The 19,832-nt window shown below is 39.2% G+C and overlaps 1 protein-coding gene across 1 annotated transcript in view; it reads right to left on the bottom strand.

Moving 5' to 3' along the window:
- rngtt (RNA guanylyltransferase and 5'-phosphatase) overlaps window positions 1-19,832 on the bottom strand; it is a 117,043-nt gene that overhangs the window by 73,280 nt on the left and 23,931 nt on the right. Inside the window, exons 7-8 of the mRNA XM_004550481.6 lie at window positions 17,867-17,976; window positions 16,036-16,137 (exon numbers count right to left, since the gene is read on the bottom strand). Of these exons, the coding sequence (XP_004550538.1) occupies window positions 16,036-16,137; window positions 17,867-17,976 (212 nt within the window). The remainder of the gene's footprint in view (window positions 1-16,035; window positions 16,138-17,866; window positions 17,977-19,832) is intronic.

The following is a 19,832-nucleotide window of genomic DNA, read 5'->3' as shown; positions in this document are numbered from 1 at the left end:
AAAGTATGACTATCTTATATAAGTATATAAGCTTTCTTATATACTTTTTTAAGCAGTGTTCAGGAATAGTTCTTCATGCATTTAACACTCTTCTTTGGATGATGGCTGTTTGTTCTCTGTCAAAATGATTTTAACAATGTTGAGGTCTGGGCTCTGAGGAGGCCAATCCATGACTCGACTTAACTCAGTTTTTAGGGTTTTCTATTAGATAGTAGCACCTTTACCAGGACACACTACACCCACTGTCAGAATATGCCAAGTTTTCAGCTAATACATACACTTCTTTTACTGTCAAACTCCATTACCTTTGATAGTTTTCAATTATTTGAATACAAAATGCTAACAAATGATGTGTTTTGGGGTGCTAGTTTTAAAGATATTATACATATTACAATATTATATAGATATAAAATACATACATTTCAGTACCAAATAATACCTGAAGAATACCCAGAGAGGCACAGTTGTGTTTGCTGCTTTATCAATAAACACAATGAGCTGGCAAATAATTAAAAGCAGTTTCGAAACAGGGACATTAAACAGACTTAAATCCTTGATCTTCCCTTCTGTTGGTTCCCCAAAAATGAGCTAAAAAAAGATGGGCCACACCCAAAAACACAGACACCATTGTTGCCTTTGTGTTTCCTCCAGAACAGTCTCCAAGTATAACAGCAGGTGTGAGCATTCAGCATTGTTTTTACCCAACTGCTTTGATTAGATTTTCCATGTCAAATAGATCTTTATTAGGCTCTCTTTGTTGTCTTTTTTTTTTTACTTAAAGAACAATATGTACAGAATGACAAAACCCAGAAACTCAACCATAGTTGACAAGTCCCATTAATGTCACTCAACTTATTTTTGTTGTTTAACTTAACATCCATCCATATGCGTGACATTATTCTGTTTAATGGTTGATTAGTTAAGAGTCAAGTAGGCTTGTCTTTGTTAATTCCACTGAGAGAGAGAATCTGGTGGCTTCATTACACACCTCTTATGAACTCAATTACACTCTGCAGTCTGCTGGCTGCTCTTTAAAACAAAATACCAAGTGCTGAATAAAGCAGAACTAATATGTCGTAATGAGCAACTAAAGCCCTGCTGCATTTGGAAAGGTTAAGTATCCTAATCAATGCGAGTAAAAACTGCAGCAAATTATCTTGTATTTCAAACCAGAAGAAAATTGGTAGAAGACTTTCATGTGATACCAACTTACAGCTAGTACACACACTGAAGGGATTTACGCATTGTCGGAAAGCCAATTTGGATGACAGAGATGAATTTGAGATTAATGACTTCCCAAAGGACAAAGACACAAATTTCTCATACCTGCTGTGACTCTCCACGATTATAAACAACAGGATTAGACCTAATAAATATGCCACCAACACCAGCTGGTTCAAATAGGGAAACTTGTCAAGATGCCAAGAGTGAGGGTGTGTGGAAGTTTACACCAGCAACAGTGATGTGCGTTACACAAGTAATGTGCCAATGCCATTTACCCTGCTGACTCTCAAAGGAGATGTCTGGCCCAGGACCTCCAACACGGACCGCACCAAAGTATATCTGGTGAAATATAATGATATATGAGCGTCTTTATGTATGGTCTTGTTTTATTTTGGTCATCAGCCAATGTACTAGTTAATAATTCCCTAGCTAGCCTTAGCCCCTCTCATCCCTAAAGCCTTAATCTTCATTGCAGACATGGATACACACACAGACATCTGGGGAGCTGCTAGCCAAATAGTCATTCTGGTCATATTTATTTAAAATCTGCTTAAAGTCCAGCAGCTGGGGCACATCTGTAATAGATGTATTATAATGCAAGATGACTGCCCCTCCCTGAACCTGGTTCTATTGGAGTTTTATTCCTGTTAAAAGGGGGTTCGTCCTTCCCACTGTCGCGAAATACTTGCTCACAGGGGGTGTTGTCTGATTGTTGGGGTTTTATTGTATTACTGTAGGGTCTTTAGCTTACAATTTAAAGTGCCTTGAGGTGACTGTTGCTGTGATTTGGTGCCAGATAAGTAAAATTGGATTCAATCAATTTAATTGTCAGATGAATCCCTGAAGTATGTCTTAAAAGCAGGTTGACAGGAAACACGTGGAGACCATAGGTATCATTCAGCTGCCTCTCCACTCTTGGGGTCAGATGGACTTCACAGTCACCATACTGGGCCACAGTATGGTGAAGCAGTGGATGGTCTGATATCCTCGTGTCGGTGTTGTTCCCACATCATCACAATAAATGTTGTTCCAGGTTCAACATTGTAAGTGACCTATCACATTGTTGTGACATTCCCCTTTTGTGCCTTTAAAAAAATCGACTTCACTTGCGAGAAGAGAAACTGCTTCTGTCTGCCGATCTAGGAACTTGAATTCTTTGCATTTCAGGATGCTTTCCTTTAACAGTAAGCATTATAAATATTGTCCTTACAGAGGCGGTTTCTCTTCTCGCAAGTGAAGTCAATTTTTTCAAGGCGTTTGTTTGGGGGGGTTTTTGAGGTCACGGATGACGTCAGCAGAAGGTGGTTGGTCACTTGCAATGTTGAAACTGGAACAACATTATTTATGATGACGAGGGAACAACACTAACACGAGGATATCAGATCGTCCGTGAAGCAGTAGTCCTCATGCTCTAGAGGTCTGATGTAAATAGTAGTGCCACTCTAAGTACTCAAAGTACTTAGACAGTGTAAGTACCTGAGTTGAAGGCAAGTGGATTTTTTTTTTAGTAGGTTCTTGAAGGCATTTTATCTCTCATATAAGAGGCGTCCATATCCACTTTCAAGACCCTAAAAAGAAGTGCAGTTGCCTTCAACTAAAGTGCTTAAGACTACCATGACCTGCATAACTGACAACCTGCCCAGACACACTAACCAGAACTACCTGCAGCTGAAGCTCTGGTTCACGTGACTCTGCGCAAAGTTTTCTAAGGGTGTAGAGCAGAATGTCGACTACCATTGTTTACTCCCATCCAAGAAGGTGGAGCTGACTTCTGACTGCAGGAGTCCCTGAGGGGTCATTATGATTATTTGTCACAATATGAGCCCACTCATATTTCCAGAAGACCACTTTTTACATGACAAGATAATCTTTCAACAAAGCGTGGGTTCCCTATTGCGCAGACACCTGCGTCTCATTAAATACATTAAATTATTATCCATGACATGATAGAAACAAGTAAAAAATAATCCTTTTCAAATATTGTAGAGAACCAGGATTTTATTAAAATAAATCAAATGGTTTCTAATGCACAGACAGGACACTTTCTGTCCTGTTTGTGGCACATTACAGGGCTCTAGAGTGCGACCAATTTGGTCGCAAATGCGACCAAATTTTTCAGTGGTGCGACTAAAAATAAATATTTGGTCGCACAGGTGCGACCAACTGTTCCGGTAACAAAAAAAAATCTCTGTAACTCTCCGTGTGGTCAACAACAGACACACATTATGCCCCTATCGTGGACTAAACCAATCAGAGATAGTCAGGGGCGGGACCTCTCTGATTGGCCGTGGTCCAGTTGAAAGTGCAGGTGGAAGAGAGAGGTGAGTAGCTTGAATAAAGCGATATCAATTCATTAACGGATTCCACACAAAGACCTAAACACGGAGCGGACCCAACACATCAGAATCAGCTTCGTCTTTCTCGGCTTTCTCACCCGACGGCCTGAACACGGACACGCTGTCGGAGCTTAGCGATTCTTCGGGTCCGCGCTGTGTTTACGTCTTTTTGCGCTGATTCTGAGCTGCAGGTTTTGCCTCTCTCCAACCAAAATTCACCGAGCCTGCAGCAAAAGAAGCAGCAAACTGCGCTTCACATTTGATCAATGTCGTCATGAATTCCCTCTGACTTTTGCTGTTTTGCTTCCACCACGATAAAAATCACACTTCCTGCACAGCTCTCTCTCTCTCTGTACTTCAGGAACAGTTTCCCGTCTCAAATCTGTTTTCTGCATTATTCATTCGCTTATTACCCACCAGTCTAGCGTTGTTTACAGCGCTTTTTCTTTTTTCACTTAAATGACCTCGGACAAGAAAGCCTAATTTCTGCTGTTCAATACTGAAGAAATATAAATTTCTTAAAATTATGCAAAATTGTAGAATATTTTTAAGGTTATCTGCTATAAAAAGCCAGACCAGGAAAATCTCCTTCATGTTTTCCTGTGTTTTATTCTCAGTTACTTTCACACAAAGGCATCTGCTGTGATTTTCACAATTCTGATGAAGTCTCATGTGTATCAGTACTGATAAATGATCAGAATTATAATATTTCTGACTGTCTGAGGCTAAATTGAATCAAATCAGGACTTTGAGAACCGGAATTGAATGGATTATAGAAATCAGTGATGATACTCAGCCCTAGTGAGCAGCCTAGGCCTGAGAGAAGTGGATGTACTGTAGCTGTGGGTAATAAGAAAAGATGAAAAGAACTATTGATAACTTTTTTGTTAAGTTAAGGCCTGATCTGTCTGAAATTCATAGCCAGTGCTCTGACACGGTGCCATCAATCTTTGAATGCTGAAAAAGCACAGTGTATCCAGAAAACACATTATATGCTGCAATAAATGCACTGCCCAAGTGTCCCCTCTCCCCACGGCCTTTCAGCAGCAGACAGCAGCAAACAGGTCGTCAGAGGAGGCCAAGATGATGATTAAGTTTTTAACATTTTCTACAATATTGACAAAGCACTTTAAGCACAAGTTTGTTAGTTAATAATTTAGAAATTAATATTGTCTGTATGGACTTCCCCCCCCAAAGAAAGTGCACATGTAAAACTGCGGTGTTAAGCGATGCGGTTGAAAAATTTGAGTGCGCCTAACTTTTGTGCCGGTACGCCTAAATTTTTAAAGTTAGGCGTACCGGTGCGCCCATGTCAAAAAGTTAGTCTAGAGCCCTGCATTAGTATATGTGACCATTGTTTTTCTTGTGACATTACCAATAAGTTTGATGTGTCACATGGCCCTCTTCCTATTGAAAAAACAAAAGTTGTATCCAAGATGGCCGACTTCTAAATGGCCACCATGGTCACCACCCATCTTGAGGAGTTTGCCCCCTCACATATACTAATGTGCCACAAACAGGACTTTAATATCACCAACCATTCCCATGTTATTACGGTGTATCCATATAAATGGCCCACCCTGTACAACTTATGGAATACGCTGGTCAAGAAAAGTGGCCGTCATAAGATGGTGTTATGTGTAGAGTATGACCACACACACACACACACACACACACACACACACACACACACACACACACCTCCCTGACAGGAGAAAGCGTAAAAACACACTAATCCTGAGATATAAAGCAGGTGGAGACACGTCCTGTGGATACTGCAGGGGGATGGAAAAAAGAAAAGAAATGTTGGTGGAGAAGGGAAAAAAAAAAAAATGGTGAGTGGGCCAGCACTTACATTTTTTGGGTGGGAGAGGATTGACTCCATCCTCAGTGGAGCTGAGGATGGAGCAGGGTAAGAAAGGGAACAGGAAATGCCTGTGTTGCCTAGTTTAGGCAAAATGATAACTCCTGCAGATAGAAAGATATACTTGTGTGCAGGGCTAATATCGTTTATATCAGAAAAGGAACAATGGCTAAAAAGATCAAACAGAAACGCTGAGTGTCACAACAGAGAAGATCTGTCAACCAGTGGGGACACAACAGGTCTGCACAGAGCAGAAGAAGTTCCCCCGCTGTCTAATTAGCCAACTAGCCACGGCTGTCAAGTACGTTCAGAGGAAAGTAGAGACCATTAGTTCTGTGTAACTCCCAGTGGTCCTCCTCCTCATCACAGTCACACCTTCATACCAATACCATTCCTCCCCTCCTTCCTTCTATTAAATTATGTTGACAGCAGATACTTTATTCTGTTCTTATGGACAACAGGAAATTGTGAAATATAATATGCTCATTTATTCAGACAAGTGGATGCTTCTGCCCACCTCCTCCTCGGCTCTCTGGGTGCTTCGCATGTTATGCGCATTCCCGAGCCACATCCCCCAAACTCTTTGGCCCTAATGAGGCACAGACGGTCATTGTATCGGCTCTGCAAGTCTACAAGGCATGACTGACAGCAGCTGATTTCCAGAGGAGGGTTTAGATCAGATCCAACAGCTTTGCACATCATTAGTGATGCGTCAAGGGGCTGCTCAAGGGACGGTGCTTTCTTTTTCCCCCCCATAGGGAGGGCGGGGTGATTTCTCATTTTAGACGGAAGCGCAAAAAAAGAAAAAGTGGGCAAAACAAATGGATGTACATATTGTATTTGTTTGCTTGATGCAGTACTCATGTGACTCAAAATACTATTTAAATACTTACAAATTTAAGCTTTTATAAAGAGGCTTACATATGCAGCCAAAGGCAACTAATCCTTTATTGTTGCCCACTACTTGGGCAAGGATTAAGGAACCCAGTACTATGGGTTCAAAAACTACACACACTATAATTGTATAGACAATGTTAACTGTGCTCAATTTTGACAGGTTTTTTTTGACTGGTTAAACATTTTTTGGGGATGCATTTAATTGACTAGGAGACTAGTGAATTAAATGTGAGGAGCAGCCCTAATTTAAAGCTTACTGAACACCAGTAAGAATAAATTCCTGTAATGTAAACAACAAGTTCCCTGTTGAAACAAAATTTCAATAACTTACAAGACAGAATTTTGGTGCAGTCTATTATCATCATTAGCATCACAGACACTAGGCTAGTACACGCCCTTGCTACAGTGTTGTTTGGCCTGTTTTTGCTGTTGGTTATGAAATGAAGGGTGTAGAAACGAAAGAGTAAAATCAGCTAATTGACCGGTAGTTGTAGAATACATGATGACCTTATTATATATCATGTAAAAGTCAGCTTCTGTTAATATAAATGAGATGTTTCTGTGAAATTAAAACGATACAATGCAGCTTGCTGTGCTGTCCACAAAAGGCAAAAAACCACAACAAACAAAGACCCCACCCCCAATTTTAGCCATTTGTGAGGTGGTTGCCTGGAAATCTGATGGCACCTTAATACCTAATACATTACTGAAGTTTTGTGGATATCAATCTGATTTAAATACTCTGATATAGATAATAATTTTCACATTTTAATCCCATTTGGCAGCTGAACTCTTGACTGTGTGGGCCCCACAGGAGGCACACAGATACACACACTTAAAGATTTTGTGTGTTATAGTAAGAAATAAGAAATTAACTAAATAACAAACAGAAACTATAAAACACAAACACACATATGCATTTGTAATTATTTATTAAGCATACTGAATTAATGAATAAATGTTTTATCTTTGTGTTATTTTATTTTGTTATATAAAACACTGGCAGTCTTACGGAGAAAACCAAAGAGCCAAAAAAAAAAATGGGAAAGATGGCACTGAAGTCTTTTTCACTGACATTATTTCATCTGGGATGTAAAAGAAAAACACTGGATTGGTGTCCTCTCTTTAAATAAATCACTGGAGTGGTAATCAGGGATGAAACAGGACTTTAAAGAGACAATTAAAAAAGTCCAAAACTTTCTCAAGTCCAGTTTCTTTGAGTCCAAATTGAGCAACATTGTTTGTTTAAATGCCTAAGAACATAACTGGCTCTCTCCCTTCTCTTTGCCCTTCATCTCTGGGGCACAAACCAATCTAGCCCTGACAGAAGGCTGTATAAGAAGAGGTGAAAAAACCCCAACTCACTTTATGTCTCCCCTCTTGGCAAATCCACTAATTTTGCTGTCTTTCCAAAGCCCATTAGAAGCCACCTCCCTTGGCAGATTGCAGGCAAGTGACAAGTTTGTTTTTTGTCTTGTTTTTTTCCCCCTCACTGTATGACTGGTTGCATCGAGAAAAGCTATATAATATTTTTAGGTGAGTGGGGAAGCGTCAGTACTTTGTCACCGTCACGCATGTTATCATGGTACTGAGTGAGGTAGTTTAACTGTCACAGATGTTGATGCGTTGCCCTGTAGTCATGAGAAGAGACTGCCAGAAACACCGATTTGATCCTGACAGCAACTCTGTTAGACCATTACAGGCTGCTGAAAATTAACATTCTTCCTCACTTAACCTTTTCCTGTAAAAAAAAAATTATACTTGCATGTGATATTTAAAAAAAAAAGAAATTACTCATTTAAAAGTAAAAATTGCTTTCATTAGAATTGGAAACTTTTTTTATCCTCACCAGGGTAACAAAGGGATTAAGAATATGTAAAACTAAAGTGAGGACCCCTAGCAATATGCAAAGAGAAAAATCTTTCACGGCCACCTTGGAGAGACAAATTTCCTATTAAAAGTCCATTTCAGGCCTTAAAAATGCCACTGGAAAGAAAGTGGGACATTTAATAAGAAATGCTCTGCACATTTCATGTAATCCATCAAGAGAATGACAATTTAAGATCACGCCCTACCACTGCCATCTTAATGAAAACCCACCAACTCGACAATCTTCCATCATGTTAGACTGCAAGTCCTGCTGTTGCTTATGTATACTTTTTTTTATCCTTTGAGAAATTTTAGAATTAGACCCCAGCAGCACATCGAACAAATGACCACAAATCTATTGGTGTTAGTTTTGAGAAGGGCAAACCTTCGCCCCTGGCAGAAACATCTGGAATTCAACATGTAGGGCAGACCTTCCCAAAGTGTGGGGCCCGGCCCCTAGGGGGGACGCAGAGCCATTGAAAAGGGAAAAAAGCAAAAACAACGCTTGGACACTGCTAGCGTAATGGACTGGTGTTTGATGGGGCTCCCACACACACGCAAAGCATGAGATGAAGCATAGCTGAATATGTTTCCAAACTAGGGCTGTTCGATATATAACGATATATATCGGATGACGATATAAAAACATCTATCGTTTCATTTTACGCTATCGTTTGTTTCGTGGTGTCACAAAATAAACTGTTTACGGCAATATTTTTTCATCGTTTTGATGGTCACTGTAGTGGCTATATTAATTTCTTAAAGTTCTCTCTTTCTCTTATATTTAATATAACCACACTACGGACGGACAAGTACCTGTTTGTATGCGTTGTCGTTAACAACAATGACGGTAAAACCAACGCGTGTCCGCTTGTTTATTTTCCACATAAACCTTTCACAATAAAAGCTGAATCACGTGAAAGAGTATGCAGTGTTTACGGATGAGAATTTAAAAAGAGCCGCCAGGTGCTAAGAAATAAACCTTAGACTCAAACGTTAGAACAGGCTTTTCCCCGCAGCACGCCGTGTAATAAACACTCACACAAAAAAAAACCCAAAAAAAAAAAAAAAAAAACGGCGGCTGTTACAACTTGTGTCTAAAAATGTGTAGTTTCATGCATCGGTTAAAACACTGGACTCCAGGTATACGGCGCCCAGCTGGAAACACTTCAGGCAAGTTGAGCTGCCCGAGATTCACAGAATTTACAGAAAATGTTACATTTTTGTGATTTATATCGTTATCGGGACGATAGAGGTCTTATATCGGTATATGAGATTTTGGTCATATCGCACAGCCCTATTCCAAACCAACTTCATTCTAAGCCAAAGACTAGAAAATATGGTGAAGCATATCTTCCCTCTGGCTTCACCTGCACAAGTGCCGAGGTAGGTGTCCCCTGCATAATTGGTTTTCCCTTCGTCGGGAGCACGCGCTGGGCTCTCCAAATCACGGACAAACAGTATCACACATTCTTGATTTTTAGTTCACAAACACTTCTTGTAATGACTAACTACTCATGACATTTTGGAGATGTTAGCTCTTTATACAGTAAAGTTAACACGGGATACAAATAATATCAGGCTGATCCTGCCACAATTTGTTCCCCCGGTTCAAATCCCGGACAAACAGTATCCCACAGCTGTTTATGTTTTTAAACCAATTTCCACAGAGAGGCATTTTTTGAAAAATGTATTGATATCAATGTTGAATATTATTACACAGGAAAAAAAAACAACTACACGTAAAATAATTACACCGTGACGCCTCTGCCTTTCTAAATAAAATGACAGTAAGTGTGTGTGTGTGTGTGTGTGTGTGTGTGTGTGTGTGTGTGTGTTTGTAAGCATGTAAAACCTGAAGATAGAGACAAAATACTGTCACTGTTAATCTGAATATCTGCCATTCTGCAATTCATCTCATGTAAACAATAACGTGGTGCACAGTGTGACGTGAAAAAAGGCACATACCTCTGACGTTGCGAGACGAACTCTGTATTCCTCGTCCACACGTAAACGGAAAAAAGGAGTTTTAAAAAAAATTCAGTTTCCGGTGATTCGAAACGCCGTTTACATGTGGACGAAAGGTCCAAACGCATAGAAACAGCTGCGTTTTCAAAATACCCGTGTTGGTGTGGACGTAGTGTAAAGGAGTTAGTAGTTCATTTTCTTACTACCTGTAATTTATTGCAGATTACTTGTATTTACTTAATTGTTTACTAAATGTTTGAGGTGTGAAATAAACCGCATTGGAGCAAAATATGGGTGTGTGTGGTTGGAGGGTGTGTTTGTGCGTGCGTGCATGCGGGTGGGGGACGCGAACATTTTTCTTGTCAAACAAAGGGGGGCCTAGTAAAAAAAGTTTGAGAACCACTGATGTAGGGGGTGCTGAGGACCAAAATGACCGGAGGGATTTCATACTAGTGATGTCACAGTATCAGAAATGTAGTAGTTAGTACCAATACCAGTAGAAATACATGCGTTTTTGACACCTAGTTAATTACTTACAATTATCATCCAACATAATGCAAAATTGCATATTTAATTGTTGCAAATGAATGTGTCAACAGCAAAGCAGTTCCATAATTTACTTTGCCTTTTGTACTAACGAGTCAAAGCAAAGCTACAAGTGTGTTGCATGGAAGTCAGAATTTCCAGGTTTCCGAGTCGGAATTCAATAGTTATCAGAATCAGAATACTTTATTAATCCCGAAGGAAATTAGTTATATCACCTCAAATCAGTGAAACAAATCTAGCTTCTCCAATTTTGCTACTGGAACGTGTTTAAATCGGGAGTGATGTCATTCCCAGCTCCAACATTTGACTTTTCCCCGTTTCAGTTCAATCTTATCCTTATAACACCAAAACAAAAAAACAGTTTAGGTACTATTTTGTAAGGTGAACAACAGGAGTGGGTAAAAAATGAAACAAAAAAAATATACACTATTGTATCACTACACTTTGTTTGACAGTATTATATCAATACAAGGACACCACACATTAATATTTTGTTAAATACAATTATCTGCCACCACCACTCTGGGGTGAAGCCTTCTGAGGTAAATGGACCAAAGCATAGTGCAGCAGGTGCACTAGCTGCCATCTTCCATTTGTATTTTTTCCTGTGCTTGTGGACCTCCTTCTGCATCTTCTCCTTTTTTAGCATGTAACGGCAGACTAGATCCTTTTGTATGCTCCCTTCAGTTCCTGAAGAATTGCCATCTGGGTGCATATGCTGCCCACAACAACTACAGTACCAATAAATAAATAAAAAAGCTTATACAGTTGCATTTGAAAATTTTGGGAATTGAATGTTAATGTAAGAATCACCGCGGGACACATCCCCATTTCATACTGATGATCACCAAGGCAGGTACCACTGATCTTACAGCACATCATGGCAATTATATGACAAACAGATTAATGCTGTGTTACACTTGAAGTGGACAGCCAAAAATTTGAGATGCCAGTTGGAATTTTCAGCTGGAGTGCTCCCACATGAGTCAGATTTGCCACTCGATTGTTGGACAAGTCACAACAATCCCAGCTTTGCAATGCAAGAGTGGGATTGTTGGAATTGTAGAACTTGTAATCTGTACTCCCACTGTTGTGTATTTGTGACCACTACAACAATGATCCTCTACTCTAAATGGAACAACTGAATGACTACACCTTACTGGAGGCAAAGCTAGGTTTTCTGACTACTGCTACTGGAACAATATTGACTCAAGCATGGTAAAGAAATACAACAGACTCCAAGAACCAGCAAAGGAAGAATAAAACATTTTCATCACTGTCATGTCCACATTAAAACTTTGCAACTTCCTTTAACTGTTCATTAGATTATTCACACATTCAACTCTTCGTCAACAAGAAGCAAAACATTTAGCTCACTGCACTTGTGCAGAGAGAGGGGAAAGAAGCCAATAAACATTTACTTGTTTTTTGCCACATTTATTTTGAAGCCAGACTTGTCACACCAATTAAATTCATCAAGGACTAAGCCATGGCCCTGCTCTGCACCCTCTAGAAGACTCACAATCACAGTCCACTAATATTGTCCAGTCCAACCTACAGTCCAGATTCAATGAAGATCTACACTGTTGGAATTTAATAACACTGATTTAATAAAAAGAAGAAGAAAAATCTATTTCTCACCAAACCGCCTCTCATCATCACTTCTTTTGTGTAAATTCAATTTCACACACAAAAGATAAACTTGTATGACACACATGGCTATTTACTGGATAAATTAAAAAGCACGGGCACTAATAAGGAAACATGATTTTCGATTGCTTTTATCCATCCCTTGGCTTTGGAGAATAAAGTAACATCAGAAGAGGCTGTTCCTCGCAAAGAGAACAAAAGCCTCTCTTTTCCAAGCGCAACTTTATTACTTGTATGTAGACCAAAGCGAAGACTGCGTTGTGAATATCCACAATGCTGCATGATCCTTTTACAAAAAACCCCATTGCTTTTGTCAGACGTACTGCATGCACCGTGTGTCAAAAAGACAACAATGATAAATAAAGAGAACTGCTGAAAAAGCACGAGAACCGCAAACAGCAGGCTGACGCTATGCTGACAACAAAGACCATCAAAGTCTACCATATCAAACCTTTTGCCGTGTAAATATGCTGTGGTTTGCATTCTGATGTTGTTCGCACACATGCGCATGCAAAACACGCACACACAAAGCAGGATGTGAATAAGAAATATGTATGTCTGTAGCCGAGTGTCAACAAGTTTCAAGAACTTGCAGGTATTCTAAAAGAAGCCAGAAAACATTTTTATTTATATATTAACATAAGATGGGGCACATTGTTTACCACAACTCAAGAAATAGACATTAATTCATATGGCTGAAAAGTGACAACATTTTTATATCATACTTCTACACGAAACATCTCCAAGCTTCCTCTTTTACATGATGCCCCAATTGTTTGGAAAGCAGTCGCAGCGAAAAAACAGTAACTGAAAGGGAGCTGAATGTATTAGTCCAGGGGTGTCAAACTCAAATACACAGTGGGCCAAAATTCAAAACTGGAACAAAGTCGCGGGCTAACATTAATATTGATTGAAAAAAAAAAAAAATCTTCCTCCAGATATAAGAATGAATCTTTTCTTATGGACTCAAACAAGTTTTGCTGGAAAACTGAATATGGAACAAGCAAAGCTTAATACTAAACGATATATATATTAGCTGTATAATACCAGTAGGCCAGCTCTAATAGTAATTTGGTATGGCTTCGCGGGCCAAATGTAATTAGGCTGCGGGCCAGAGTTTGACACCTATGTATTAGGACAACCCAAACATGACAGTTGGACCTCCAGCACTCCAATTATACTAGGAGAGTTTAAGAAAGAGTTGACTGAGGTTAGAGGAAGTATGAAATCAAGACCAGATAAAGTGACTGGATCACACCAATTGAATTAGTCATCCCATTACAGCTAGGATTTAGAAATCACTTTCACTTCTAATCTAGCAAAGCACTGTCTGAATACAGCGTTGTATCACAGGAGGCTGTAACACAGCCCAAGCCAATATATGCTTTACCAAGACAGCAAGCTGCTGTTGCTCACCTCAACCTCAAACACACTATAGTTGAAGCTAAAGGTGTTATCTTGTATTTTTCCTTTTGTCAACAAACGCCATGAAAGACCAAAGTTATATGTGTCTGTGAATACTTTGTGACTTTCCTGTGACCTCAGTCAGAAGAATGTGTCTTGATCCTACTAGGGTAGAATCTGTTCCAACAGTCTACTATCTTTTTAACTAGGTCAAAACAAGCAAGCAAGCCACCCAAAGGATCTAAAAGAAGCAGTCAGCTGGATTATCTGCAGACTCTAAATGAACAAACAGCTCAGGAAAGTCGACGCTGTTAAAAATAAATCAATAAATAAATCAGGTGGTGTTGGAAATAAACTAGCAGAAGAATTTACTTTGTTTACCAACCCACTGGCCTAGAAATTTGCCATACATGGGATTAGAGCCCTCCACACTCACCCTGTGTTCCACAGTACTTACATCAACCATACAAAGCCAGATTCTGCAGTAAGACCACAGCACCGTCTGTGTAAAACTATCAACTCTAGATCACTGTGGTCACTGCTGTTTTCAGTATTTCTCAGACAAGAGTGAGCCATTTAGAACCACATGCACATGCAGATTAAGACATAATCAATTATGACAGTAACACATTATTAAAAAGGGCAAGCAATAGCAAAGTCAACCCTTAGATACTGTTCGGGTCAAATCTAACCAGTTTTGACATGCGACAGCAGTAAAAATGCCCTAAATTCATTATTTTGAAGTTAGCCAGAAAAAGTAGCCACAACATGTAACAATAAAAATTATTCTGAGTTAAATGAGGTTAAACACATGGGAATGCCATACATGCAAGCATTCCTCCCACTACTAATAGTGCAAATAGAATTAAATCATTATGGCTGGTTTTCATGTTTTTCCTCCCAAAACGAGTGTTGTAAGACATAAAAATACACTTTCCATTAATCATCTATTTATTAAATGTCATACATTCTAAATTCCTGTGTCCGACAGACAGGTATGTATCCATTGTATACTGATATGTAGTTTAACATTTGTTATTAGGGAATTCTTGGCCCAAGTCAAGACTGTACCGGACCAGACCATGAAGACATACTTCCTGATATTTCAGGAACTATGTCTAACAGATCCTTTATGAGTAACTATAATGCTTCAAAATGGGAAATTAAATACAAGGAAGAATGATCTCATTTTAGAGTTCATGTATAGTACAAAGATCAGACAATGTACCAATTTAATATTTGCTCCATCTTTTGGTTTGTTCATAGATTTTTGTAGCACACCTTTTATTTCACCAGTTGAAGTTTTTATCATGCACATTTCCCCAAGATGGATTTTCCCACCTTCTTTGATTATTTTAAATATTATTTCAAGCAATATGTCCTCTGGATTTAAAAATGTAAAAAGTATTTTACCATTTTTAAATTGCTAAATTTGAGGAGAAGGTGGTGCATTATATCCTCAATATATCCTGTGCTTGAGTGGTGACTCATAGCATACGGAGCCTCTATCTGCATCTGTTTTTCACAACTGAAAAAAATATCAGGTTACTTTTCAAAATCAAGTGCTGGAGGGAAATAAGGTGACAGACGAGAGCCAGAGGCAGCAGAGGAAGAGGTCAGTGTCCCTCTTCAGTCAAACGTCAGAGCAGAGCTGAACAACAATTTCAAGATGTTCTGAAAATAATGGAAGCTGATTACACACATTAGCGGGATCTTGGTCAGAGGCCAAATCTGTACTCTGCTAGTCTCTCTCTTAGGGGAAACTAAAGCACCGATATGTAAAATTCTTTAAAATGACTGCAGTCATTAAATATTCACCAGCACACTGCACATTTGCACCAGCGAGGGAAACAGGGCTTCACAGCGGACTACCAGAATACTAACACTTCTTTTTCCCTCAGCACTGGCTTTACGTAACAGAGATAAAACAAAAGAAAAACAACAAATTCAACCTAAAATGTGACCAGACAGAAGAAGTCCCCCATGCTCTCTCTTTTATATGGGGTAAGAGACTGGAGTCAGTAATCCTGTTCAGGTTATATGAAGGTAATTATGCAGGGAACATCACTGATATCAAAGAGCACTCCTGCTAATTAGCCATGTAAAATCACTGTAATTAAAACCTAATGAGAACGAGCATCTCTGATGGACAACTCTGAAGGACATAAACTTACGGTATGCCTACTGACACAAAAGAAAACCCATTGAACTTAGAGACACACAGTCTCATACCTGTACTGACACATGAAGACAAGCAGTCATTTCTCATAAACTCACCGCGTGCCGTCGGCTTTCCAGCTGACTTTGTATGGATTCTGCTCGAGGAAACGCAAATTTTGCCTATCCATGGACACAGGCTGCGCACCAGGAAAACCAGACCTGCAAAAACAGCAACAACAGCCCTTACATGTGTGCCTGATCTTCAGCCTGGCTCTAAACACAGCTTAGAAGATTTTTGGTTGGCTGTTTCGGTAAGCTTACGAAATGTCACATTTATTCCATTCAGGATCTTCTATTAATGATCAGGGAGTCAAGTCTTTTCTAGCACATCCCAAAGATTTTCAGTGGGGTTAAAAATAATGTCTCATGCTCTCTGAACGAGTCCTTTGCAATTTAAATCCTGACATCATCACCTTGGACTATGCCTGTGCCATCGGGAAGGGGGGGAAAAAAAAAAAATCAGAGCAAACTTGGTGGTTCAGTATACCTAGGTAGTCAGCTGTCCTAATTTCTTTTGGGCTTAACCTCGACCTGACTAACCCCAGATCATAACACCACCATGCACAGGCTTGTATGGTAGGCACAAGACATGATGGGTGCATGTTTAAATATTTAAGCTCACTAGCAAACTAAAGCCTTTTTTGATTTAGCTTCAGTTTTTTTGTTTTTTTTTTTAAGCTGCGCTGCCGTTTAGTCCCAATCCTTCTTTGCAGAATGCATGCGAAAATACTATCACATTTCTTCACTCTCAAACATAGTCATACGTTTTACTATTGGTGCTTATGATGACATGATTTCAAACTCTTAAATCCTCTCCAACCACATAATGCCTTGGAGAGTTCTTAACCCCATTTTAGTAGTTTCAGCAATATCCCTTGTTGTTTTTGTTTTGTTTTTTTCCTTGAAGCAAACCAATAATTAGACTCTTCTGAAAGGAGATATCGCATGGTTGTGAAAACAATGTCTTAATACACGGTTGTTTAGAAAGCGAATCATTGCATCAGTTAGGGTTACATCACCTGTTGCCAGTCAAAACATGAATCACTGCAGGAGTCACCCAGAAGAAGCCTCTTACCTTTGCCTAATTACAGTGGTGACTTTTTTGGGCCAGGCAGTGTAATATGCATACATATGATAGGATACCAACAGGCAGCTGGCAAACCTAATAGTTCTCTCATCAGTTCAAAGAGAACAAGCTGATAATTGCAAATACATCTGAACTATTTGTCTTGAATATTCAATATATTACAGCTGGGATGCAACACTGACATATAACCTCTGACAGAGTCAGTCAAATCTATTGTTTAACTCAAGACCATTGGAAGACATTTTTTACAGAGTTTTTGTACGCACAAACACAGGTTCCCAAAAACAAATATAATCTCTGCAAAAGCAACTGGATGCATTAAAGAAACACCTCTCAGACACTTTACTTTGTGGCTTAAGTCATAACATAGTTTATGACAACCTAGTGCACTAAGAGAACAACAACTAACTTTGGCGCTACACACTGAAAAACCTCCTAAACTATAAATATGTGAGGATTTTAGTATATTAGCAAACAAAGACATAACAAAAATAATTTTAACAGCAGGCCATGGAAATCGCAGCATGGGCTGTTTTCTTGCGCTGTGACAAGTCACTGCAGTCGAGCTGATGCTCTGCAATTTCATTAAAAAAGCTGCAGCGGCATATTTCTCCAGAATAGCAACATCTATTCCTGACTTTGCCGCCTGTCAGAGAGTGTAAAGATTTTTTTCTCTGGAAAAAAAAGGTGATTTAAGACAAATGAGTCACTCATAGCACAGTACAGTACACCCACACATGTGTAAACAGACACACACACTTTCCCAGAGGAAAATAAGAAAGGTAAAAGGAAGGTTCTTACTTGTCCCACTCGGCCATCTCCTGGCACATTCTTTGGATCTCGCCTAACTTGGGTTGTATGGTGACCTGTGTGACGCCTTTCACATTGACACCTTCAAGAAATACTGCACCCTGGGAAGATAAAAGAAGAAAAGCAGAAGGCTAAACTTGGAATGAATTTTAAGAAACATTTATTCCCTCCTACACAGAGAAGAAAAACACATTGAGTACCGGTGATACTTTTCCAAACAGCTGCCTCTTTGTTTTATGAATCCCTGTGCGAGACAACAGGTACAAATATTAAAACTCCTGCTTTCACTCCTCTCTATTTTGAATGTTATTTTCACTTTAATTATTTCAAGAATCCGCATCTCACTCTGGATCAACCCCCTTTTCCCAGTATGAGTGATGGAAACAGATGCAGGGTTTTTCCTGGCTCAATGTAAGCCTGTGGGGGTTGACTACACACTCAAGCACAAGTGTTCTGCATAAAGATATGGCAAAAGGTCTGTGTTACCTTATTTATGAGAAATCTGCAATTCCCGGTTATTTCTAGGGAGCTCATGAACAAAATGCTTGATATCACAAAACCATGTGATGATGAAGGTTTGTGCTACACGCTTTAATAAACAGAAAATACTATTTAGTATACTAATACATTATAAATTATGATTTCTGTTCTGTAGTCTGACAACACAGTATCCAAGGACCTATTAAGAAACTGAAGGGTAAAAAAAAATACAAATATAAAGGAAAATATTTATTTATTAGTATTACTATTTAATGTGCACGTTTTTCACTTCAGCTCGGTTGCTCATACACAACTTTTCACCTTGTGTATGAGCTTCTCTGTATAAAGCTAATTACTCACCTTTAAATCTAGGAGGGACAATGTGCATTTCATATTAGGGCTACTGCACATATACATATATTTATCATCTATTCTAGACTCTTGATACGTTCACACCAGATGATCTTCTAATGACCTTGTAAAGGTGAAGTGAATCAGAGTACAGGACATCAGAAACTAAAGTTAAATCAGCATTTTTTATTTTTATTTTTTTTAAAGGCTTTTTAAAGGCTTGTCTAATATCACATATAATAGTCATGTGTTTATAAGATCTTGCCTTCTTTCTCCTTTATTTTGCTTGCTGTGCTCTCCTCATTTCTTCTAAGGCTCTTCCAATAATAATGTGTATGTGTTAGTCCCCGTAGGGAAATTACTCCTCTGCATTTAACCCATTCACCCAGTCAAGCAGTGGGCAGCCACCAATGCAGCGGCCGGGGAGCAGTGTGTAGGGACAGTACCTTGCTCAGGGGTACCTCAGGGTGGCCGTTCAGTGGAGTCGAACCCCCGACCTTCCGATCATGGGGCAACCACTCTACCTACTGAGCTATCCCTGCCCCCCCCAAAAATTAAACAATTAAAAGGAAGTTCTTCTATTAGGGAACACCAGTTTGTTGGGGCATTCACAAAAATTCTGTAAAGTCTTTACATTACAACAAGTTTCTTGAGACAACTACGTCTAGGCAGATTTCTTGTAGGACAAGTAATTTTTTCCCTTGTTGTCTCCTGACTGGCTCTGTAAGTATGCTGTACCAGGCAGCTCTGCTCTCGACTGGTCAAAGTAAGCCTGTAATGGACAGATGGTTAATATGGTCCAATATTTTGCCATATATTATTTTATTTTTAGTGTCTGCCTTTTTTCCCCCCACACTGTTCCCAAAGATAACTTCCCAGATGGGTCTGTGTAAAAAACCATCTGCGCGTCAGGATAGACAAGATGTCTCATATTTCACTCAAAAAAGTCTCTGCGAAAGTTCTTTGAATTTCTGATTGGGTAAAAGGAATTTAAAAACTGCCTTTTAAAAGTTTAAAAATCCAATCAAGTCCAAAACAAACAAAAATACAGTGGGGCAAAAAAGTATTTAGTCAGCCACCGATTGTGCAAGTTCCCCCACTTAAAATGATGACAGAGGTCAGTAAT

This window comes from Maylandia zebra, linkage group LG15 (genome assembly GCF_041146795.1).
Source record: "Maylandia zebra isolate NMK-2024a linkage group LG15, Mzebra_GT3a, whole genome shotgun sequence".
In the NCBI taxonomy this organism is placed as follows: Eukaryota; Metazoa; Chordata; class Actinopteri; order Cichliformes; family Cichlidae; genus Maylandia; species Maylandia zebra.
The sequence above is the reverse complement of the archived record's forward strand: the minus strand, read 5'-3'. Positions and strand labels throughout refer to the sequence as shown.